The sequence below is a fragment of the Oryzias melastigma genome, linkage group LG3, assembly GCF_002922805.2.
Source record: "Oryzias melastigma strain HK-1 linkage group LG3, ASM292280v2, whole genome shotgun sequence".
NCBI classification, from domain to species: domain Eukaryota; kingdom Metazoa; phylum Chordata; class Actinopteri; order Beloniformes; family Adrianichthyidae; genus Oryzias; species Oryzias melastigma.
The window spans coordinates 16744196-16753876 of NC_050514.1; the positions used below are offsets into that span (position 1 = coordinate 16744196).

The following is a 9681-nucleotide window of genomic DNA, read 5'->3' on the forward strand; positions in this document are numbered from 1 at the left end:
CATGTGTGGCATTACCAGTGAACCCAGAGTGACTCGTTTCACTGTTTTCTTTCTCTGGCCTTTCTGTGACACAAAACCCAACGGTTCCTCTGAGAAAGGAACCCAACATAAACATTAGAATGTTAATAGATGCAAACCGGACATTTATAAAATACTTTAAGTGTCTTTTTAGCATTTGACTGATAGTCTAGCTGCATCAAATAGTTTTAAAGTTTACCCATTAAAATAACTTGCAATTCCTATGAAGGATTTTTGTAAAGTTTCTGTTTCAGATATTTGACTATGAAGAACTGATCACATAATAAAGCTATGAGCTTGTCAGGAAAAAGTAATAAGTAAAATCATAACACATGTAATGAGAAAACTGCTACTTTACTCTCCCTGATTGCTAACTTTGACCAGTTTTTTGTTAAAAAAAAAAATAATAGAGTGCTTCAACTTTCTGCAGAAAACAATGACATGTAGGACTTGAGGAGTCAAGTGTGCTGTAAATACCAACCCACAAACACAATGGAAACTAACACTGGCCCTGCAGTGCTCTAAACTACTTTGGTGGAACTCAGCCTTCATCACAAAGATAATTCAAGATTAAAAGCAGCCTCTACATACACTTTTGCTTACTTCTCTAAAAGGTGATCTCTAGATCTACGGCTCCTGGGTCTAAACGTATAAAAGAAAAAGGCTATATTGCAAACCAGTAGTCAAACCCAAACCGCTTATCATTTTCTCCTCTAGATTTTAATTTCAATGGTGTGTTTTAGAACTAATACAATACGACTGCTAATCTCCAAATAGCACGCAACACAATGAGGTGAACAACAAATGCTGGAAATAGCCCAACTCGGACCAAATGGACATCTAGTGTTTTTATCATCTCTCTCAAAGCTCGAAGGACACAAAAATACACACAATACGAGTGACCTGATGGCTGGCTGTGCGTCACAATACAGCTTTCTTTGTCTTTTTTTTATTTTTTGAAGTGCAGAAAATAATGTCCACCTCATCTAAACATAACTGGAGGCAGCAGCACGCATTCTGCCTGCTTTTTTTCCAGAACACGTTGCGTGCAACACGATAGCCTTGATTTTGAAAGTGTATCAAATGATACGCAGAAGAGTGTTTTTTTTTTTTTTTTAAGCATCACCTGATGGAGTCCGCCTTGGTTTATGACCATAAGCAGCCTGCTTTGACACAAATGTTTATGCTTTGCCACACAGAAAACGGAGACTGTCTTTCTTGTGTTGTTTGTTTTGAAGCGAAAGGCCTCATCTCTGGTTAGCTGTTGTTTGTGTTGTTTTCTGAACAGGATGTGGACGGGCCTCGCATTTTACTGAAGGCATGATCCTGCAGGACCCATAAAATGTGGAAGAAAGTGACACATCATGACAGCAAGAGGGTTTACTTAAAAGTAGATTGCATAATAACTGGAAGTGCTGCAAAACAGCTGTAATTTATGACTGCTATCAGCAGTTGATAAAAGTAAATATCACCGCAGCTCTATAGAATGTTAAGGCTTATCCATTCTTTTCTTTTTTATCAGATTTTTTATTTGCATTTGTGGAACTCAGAAAAAAAAGTAACTATGCTCAACAACGTTTTCAGCTATGAAGAAAGGTATTAATTTAAAGTTTAATTCAAATACATTTTTACCAAAGTTGTATATATAATGTTTATAAAGATTAGCAACAGGTTTATGCATATTTATACCACATTTAATGTAACAAAAATTGCATCAAAAGTAAAATTTTATTTAAAAAAATCAAAACTATGAGGTTTTAAAGTGTTTATGGAGTAAAACTTAAGGATAACTATTGTTAGCATGTGGGAAACTTTTTAAAACAACTGATAGAAGCTAATATATTTAACTTGTAAAGTACATGGAATGATATTGTAACTGAATTTTATTAGTTTTGACTGTTTGTTATATATATAAAAAATGATATATTGTGGCAAGAATGTGATTTTAAAGTTATTTTAGCTCATGAATGTTTATGCATGTTAGCTTACTTTTTTGACAACATATTGGGTTTAAATGCTAATAAAAATGAAAGAAAAAAATAATATTTTTAATAATAGATTGAAGCTACCACCAAATGCCTAGTTTCCATTTGTTATTTTAAGTAAAACAAACAGACGTTTTTTTTTTTTTTTTTTTATGAACTTCCAGGCTGCAGTTCGATGGCACCGACTACTTCCTGGAGTCTTTTTATGTTTTTTGCATAATTAACAAGCGTGCACGCTCTCCTGCTCGGTTTGGGTTGACAGGCTCGTGCACATGTGAGAGGATAGCTGTGGGCCTATTTTAGAACCCACAGCAACAGACGTGTTCCTGCGGGGCATGACCTACCTGCTCTCTAGATATGCAGGGCAACGAAGGTCTGCGGGGCATTTTACAACTGCCATAATAGCTGGTCGACGTCTCCCCCAGAGACACGCAGCTGGACCGTCTCCTCGGTCTGATGACGGGGACCTTCTCCTCCACGCTGGAAATCCCGCTCGGCGCATCCCTCGCCGGGTAGTAGCGGTCGAAACAGAGCCCCAACAGGCAGCCCGACACCCCGGCGAAGCACGCCAGGAGCGGTCTGAGGAGTGCGGGCAGACCGCTCAAACTTGTGAAAGACACCAGCCACACCACGCTGGCGAACACCAGTATGAGGACGCTGTGTTTGAGCTTCAGGGTCGGGATCAGCGTGAGCAGACCCACACATCCCAGCACGAACAGCAACCTGCCCACCATTTGCATCTGGTGCTGGTCCTCTCCCCACTGCAAAAAGCGCAAAACCAGAAAATCCCCGAGGAAACAGGACGCTGGCAGCGACACCAGCCAACATTTGCTGCTCTCCTTCTTTTTCCTCCTCAGGTAGAACGTTAGAAAGAAGAAAGCACATCCTAGGCTGAAGAGTGGACTGATGGACTGGGAGAAGCCCGACAAAAAAGTCCGCAAATCCCATAGCGAGTCACTTTGCAAGGTCCTAGAAAGGAGAAAGGAAATCGCGAAAACAACAAAGGCGCCGACGTACAGGGCAGAGACCTTTAACAATTTCGAATTGAGAACGTCCTCGTTGCAAAACCTGCACAAGCTGAACAAAAATCCCCTCTGGGGGTCCTGTTTCAGGGGGGTGACGCAGCTCTTCACATAGCCGTTCCTGAAGCCCTCCGAGCTGTTTACACTTCCAGCCCCGTCGTGGTGTCTTATTTTGCCGTGCAGAGCCTCTCCTTCCTCCCGCGCGGCCATAGCTGGCGCCTGGCTCCTTCGTGTCCTCTCGAGAGTCCCCCTTCGCCCACTATTCACGCCGTATTAACGCTGAACTACATGACAGCAGACGCACTCCATGGTCACTCTAACGTGCTCCTGCACTTGGACTAAAGAAAGAAGGTGAGATGTTGTTTTTACAGAATCGGGGCTCTCTGTCGCCCCCTATGGGCTACTACTGTGCCCTCACAGTGATGTGGAGCACCGACCCGGTCCAGCAGCTCTCAAACCTCAAAGCACACACTATTTCAACAAAATACTTTAAAAACATTCTGTAAGACAACACACAGTCCGGTTTTTAATCACCCTACATTATAACGTTTATTTTATTCCAAAAAAATCATATCCCTTCTAATTTAACAACTCAAATGAGAGTCCAGAGCTAGAACAATTTTTTAAAAGTCCATACGAGAATTTGTTGCTCACTGACAGGCCAAAAATGCGTTATAAAATAATTCCCATAATGCTCTTTGTTTTTTTTTAAATACAAAAACTTATGTTGATGCATTTATCTAGTCTATTTTAGCACACAATTAAAATAAAATGCTTTTATTTTCTGTCAATAATAATAATAACAAGAGTAGACATAAGAAATTAAAAATGTAATAGGCTCAATATGTTTGATAAACAGAATTAAACAAATTATCTCTGTAATCGATTAGCTGTACTAGCTAGGAAGAGCGAAGGATCACAGAGTGATGGATCAATCCAAACCACTAGGGGGGATAAGGTTACAGGAAATGAGCTGTTCTAAGTGGGTTATCATGGGGAGGAAAGCGCCATCCACCTTTGATAGCACCGCTTTTTATGTCCAGGTGTAAAAGCTGTCGGCATAGTTTTGAATTGGAATGAGATAAGAGTATATAAGCTAATACTTTTGGAAAAATGAAAAATATTCTAGATATGATCACAATATAATATGTCACAATAAATCATAATTTAAAAAAAAACTTTGGAGAGTGTATTGCAGAATTGAAAAAAGAGATAAACATCAGTTTAAAAAAATCCTACAAGGTCCTTATATTTAAAGAAAATAATCTGATTATTTTTTTTCTTTGTTGCGATTGTTTCATTTTAAACGATTGGATTCACTGACCTAAGATCAATCCAAGACATCTTTAGCCAAAAAATGCTACCAGTGTGACTCAGAGATGAATACCTGAGTAATGAACAGTGCAGGTGAACTTTTTCAGATTCCTTGTATTTCTTGCAAGATAATCAAATGTAATTTAAATATGTGTACAAACAAACAAGTAAACGAGACTTAATGGCAAATCCATTCACTTTATAGTTTTATAAAGTTCCGCCCACTGTTGGTTTTCCACATCAAAATAATACAAATAGTACTTGTTTTCTTAACATGTACAAATGGTAATAAACTCTTAATTTCTTTCAAACGGAACACGGTGAGAAGATTATACATATGGTCACATGTTTTTGCAAAATTCAAAGTGTTTCCACTAGGGACGTATGAAAAGACAATTCAGCCATAAATCGCAATACTTAATTTGGCGATACTTGTATCGATTTAAAATAGCGATATTTAACTAATTTTTTTTTTTTTGGCGTCCTTTAGCCTCTTACTTTTGTTTTCCAGTTTTTTTCTTATGCTGAAAAAAAATTGATTGAGATCAAACAATGTTGACGGTTCCCTTTAAAATAATTCTAAATTTACCAAAAGAAAAGCACTATGAATTTGTTTGGGCTAAAGCAACTTGTTTATGAGATATAACTGCAGTACTTAATGTTGTGATCATTAGATAAAATGAATTTGACCATTTTATTACAATGAATTAGGGGAGAGTTGTGTTTCAATATTCAGTTTTCATAGCCATTTACATATGCATGAAACACCAGCTTTTTGATGGGTATGTCACTTAGTCAAAATCTTTAAAAGTGCTTAAATATTTTTCTTCAGCCACTTTGATTAGAAGTAGTTTCAAACCTAGCAACAAAAACATGTCACTTAAAAAAAGACTTAAGTTTGAACTGCCAGTGATGGCCAAAAGCTAAGTTACTGGCCCTAAATTTGTTAGAAAAAAATAAATAAATGATCAAATTCAGACTAAAATCCGCAGAGAAGCAACAAAATGTGATTGGTGGAATGCAGTCTGGGAATGTGGGAAACTTGGATTGCAGGCCTCAGCCAGGACCAGTGATAAGAAGTTTTGATGATAATAACAGGAAACACACAGATGGATAAAATGACTTCATTTCCCACCAGAGGTGCTGGAATTGTAAAAAAGAGCCATGGGAAGACTTTTCTGTTCACTCAAATCTAACTATGTCAAAGGATGAGAACAAATGAACAACGTTAAAAAAAAAAAAAGACAATCCAAAGCTGACACCAATGTAAGCTGGCAAAAAAGCCTAGTGGTGTTTAATATAGCCTTTTGACTTGTCAACATCTGACAAATGACTTTTTGACTGCAGACATTTTACCATAGCGCAGCAGGAAAAGCACTTATGTGATTAATAAAATTAACAATGACTGCACATGATTAAATTTAACCCAGTCTGGCATTGTGCATGCTGGCTCATTGCTCTAATGTCATTTGTTGCACCTGCTGCCAGAACAAATGTCTGCTGTGAAAAGGTCAGAGAAAAAGTGGAGCACAGCACTTTTGTCAGTGATGCAGATTGCATGGCGAACTTGCTGTGTTTTACATCGCAGTGTACAGAGCAATAAATGCCATAGAAAAAAGGTCAATGGCAAAGAGTGTCTCTCTCCTACTCCGCCAAATGATGCATGTACCCTATTCAAGTGGCCCAAGTCTTTTGCATTTAATTTACATAGTTATGAGATCCAAAAGTTAAGTCACAGTTTTTTGCTACAGCCATTACAAGATATTATAATTGAAAATATACAAATTCATAGTTTCTTTTGCGTTTGCTAATACTTTGAGTTGTTGTATGCTAAGCAAATTCATATTTAATTTATAAAAATATATTAAAAAAGAAGGAAAATAATCATTTTACCTCTTGATGCCAGAATTTAATTCTAGATTTGATCGTAAAAATTCACTCGTGTTTTTGCTTTTCAGTAGTTGCTAAATTAAGGTAATTTTTGAGCCGAAGAAGTTTGATGCAAATTTGCACCAACGGGTTAAAGAGTCCTTTGATAACTCTCCTAATTCCCAGAACTAATTTTACTGTTAACATTTTTGCTTAACAAAACAGTAGAAAAATGTAATTGAAAGTTAAAAACAAAAAAATGCAATCTAACAGTAAAGTAATTAATGAGGAAACACAACTTAACTGTCATTTCCAAGGGTACAAATCGCTTCCTCTATTGTGCTTATGCATCCAAACATTTAATCAAATATAAAAAAATTAAGCAAAATTTTAAATTTAAAGAATTCAGAGTAGAAAAACTCTTTTACAGGTTGAAAATGTCTCACATTGACACACATAACATACAGTTTTTCTCATTATGAGTCAAAAATTAAAAAAAAAAAAAAAATCACATTCAGGATACTGGCAGACCAGTCAGAAGATGAAGAAAAAGTCTCTTCATGATGTCTTTAAGTCTCTGGACAGAAGCCTGCATGAGTCAAAGTAAAGTATGTTTCCCCTAAAATTCCATGGACGGGTTAAATGTCCCAGCTTAACACACCCTTCGTTCCTCCAAGATGATTTCACAAGAGCTGAGTCCATAAAACAAAAACAGAAACAAAGGTTCTTCCAAAAACCACAGTACTGAAGCAGCAGCAGGAACTTGTGCAGATGTAATAAGTTGCCAAGTGCTCAATGCATTTGTAAAAAGAAGACAGACTAGTCATACTGAACATGGCCTTCCTCTGTTGCTTGTTGTAGCCAAAACCTCCAGCTCCTCCTGACTGTGGAGCCATCTCACTGCAGTGACAGAAGAGCTGGGCTGTGGATTGAAGGCAAACAACCTGAATGTGGCATCAATCACTTCATGAATCCAGTCAATCCAGTGGTTCATAGTCACTCCCATGGCCTTCAAAGAAATCAAGAACACAACACTTTTCTAGGATGAACCTTGGGAGGACAGTAAACCAATGACTTAAGCTAAATGACAATCATGAGTAGTCAGTGCATTTTCTCTGTAAGGCAGCTAAGAATGATGACAATTTCCTTTTGGACCACCTGGTGCAAACCTTATCTAACAACCTAACCCACTTTTACATCTGAAACTCAGCAGTAGCTGAAAAATCCCTCAAGAAACGTTTAAATGCTTTTGAATCACCTTTCAGTCCCAGGTAATTTGGGACGTGTTGTACTTTATGTACACAACATACATTTAGTAAATTGACCTTGGCTGACAATGCCCTTATATTAAGAGTGAAACATTCACCAAAAACAGTCAAAAACACACCATCATCATCAGCATACATACTAATCATGAAGGACCCATAACAGGGCTCTAGACGAAATTGGATGCACTGCTTGCACCGGCGTGCCTAACTTTTTTCTTAGGCGCACCTGCACAGAAGTACCCCCCTCCTCCAAGAAGTTGGCATAGCGCACCGCCCCCACCCCTTCTCACACACCATTGGCTCAGCTGCCATCACAAACCGTTGGCTCCACCCCCCTCACAAACAGTTGGCCCTGCCTCTGTCACAAATACTGGTACATGGCTACGACCTTGTCACAAGCACATGGGTGTGACCTCATCAGAAATTCACAACTACGACCTCGTCACAAATGCATGGCTCCGCCCTCATCACAAATACGTGGTTCCACCCTCATCACAAATACATGGCTCCGCCCTCATCACAAATACATAGCTCCGCTCCATCACAACTACATGGCTCCGCCCGTCACAAATATGAGTGCGACTAAATTGGGGGCACTTTAGAGCCCTGCATAACTCTAAGCCTAAACAAATAAATTTCAACCATTTTAACCTAAAAACGTATTAACTAAGATTCACTTGGCAAACTAAACTGCAATAGTTATTATTATTATTATTTGTACCAAATATTACTTTGTTTTGGATGCCTAGTAAAGATGTAAGCATAATTGTTTTCCCCTACCCATTTACTTTATTACTTTATTGAGATAAAGGCCAATAGTAAATAAAAAATGCTTAGATTAGGATTTGACTTAAAAACAAAAAAAACAAATCATTATTTTTTAAAGGACTGGTCGAATTAGCTTCTATGAAATCGAGACGGGGAAAAAGGAAAATATGCACAAATTGGGTTTACTTTGACTAATAGTTAAACAAAATTTTTGCTTTGATTTCTAAGCGTTTATAATTAAATGGTAAAAAATTCAATAAAATGGACAAATGCATTCCCATGTTTAGATTTCGGTTAGCGCGTTCCGCGTTTGAACCTTCCAGGGCACTGTAGTAGTGATGTGGCTCAGAAAGTAAGCTTCCACGTCACTAGGAAGTAGAGCTGACGGAGAGAAGTGGACCATCGCTCTTTCACAAGGACTTTTACACATGCATTCGATTAAAACTGGACATTGAAGGTGACTTTGGAGGAAACGTAGGCGAAAAATAAGGTAAGATATGTGGCGTAGTTGTTATAATTGTTGAAGATAATACGCATTTAACGAAACAGCTAGCTATCGTAACTAACTGTCGTCCATTTCGTTGCAAGATTAGCCGGTGTTTAGCTAACGCTAAAAATGCGAAAGTAGATAGATCTAACTTAACCAAAATAGCTGCGTTTTTGAATAATTTGTTAACTTAACTGGTTAATACCAGTATTTTCATTGTATAGCGGATTGGTGTCAATACTCCTAGCTAGATTTAAGTCAAAGTTAGCATGTTCGGTATGTAGCACTGGCAGGCACCTGCATCAATGCTTGTCCCTTTTTCTTACTTGGAGGCGTTACTTGCTTCAATGGAGTTATTTGTTTTATTTCTGTCAGTGTAGCAGCTCTTTAAAAATATTGATGAAATTCTGGCTAATAGTTAGCACCCCATTTAAAACACAGACGTATGAATACAAATGCTTTCAACCATAGCAAACGTGTAATATGAAAGCAGCTTAATCATTTAGACTTATTTATTATTTTTTAAGGTAGCTTTGGGTGGAAATGTGTGTTAAATTCAATTGCTTTCCATCGAGACATGGACTAAATGTATTATTTTTGTACTCACAGATGGGTTTGACTGCCTTAATGTATGAAATTATATATGTCTTGTCTTGTTTTTTATGTCTTTGTGTACATAACTGTGTTTTATAGCTTGCTTTATTTTAATTTTGTATGTTTGTATAATTTTTTTTGCTTAATTTTTCGTGTGCTATTCAAAATATGAAAAAGTTGGTTTCGTGTGGATATATAACCTGAAATTAGAAGTAGAAATTTTTATATATTTTAAAATACTCTTCCTATATTATTTTAAATGAAAAAGTCATTTCCTCAAGTCTGACTTTACTTACCGTATTTTCCGGACTATAAGTCGCGGTTTTTTTCATAGATTGAATGTCCCTGCGACTTAT

The 9681-nt window shown here is 37.4% G+C and overlaps 2 protein-coding genes across 2 annotated transcripts in view; one reads left to right on the forward strand and one right to left on the reverse strand.

The window, feature by feature from the left end:
* pde3b (phosphodiesterase 3B) overlaps positions 1-3613 on the reverse strand; it is a gene marked incomplete at its 3' end in the record, with an annotated part of 37161 nt that extends 33548 nt beyond the window's left edge. Inside the window, 1 exon segment of the mRNA XM_024295538.2 lies at positions 2348-3613. Within this exon segment, the coding sequence (XP_024151306.1) occupies positions 2348-3235 (888 nt within the window). The 5' untranslated portion in view covers positions 3236-3613.
* A 4914-nt stretch (positions 3614-8527) lies between these two features.
* Positions 8528-9681, forward strand: part of copb1 (COPI coat complex subunit beta 1) — an 8666-nt gene continuing 7512 nt past the window's right edge. The window contains exon 1 of the mRNA XM_024296009.2: positions 8528-8734. The gene's annotated coding sequence lies outside the window, so the exon portion shown is untranslated. The remainder of the gene's footprint in view (positions 8735-9681) is intronic.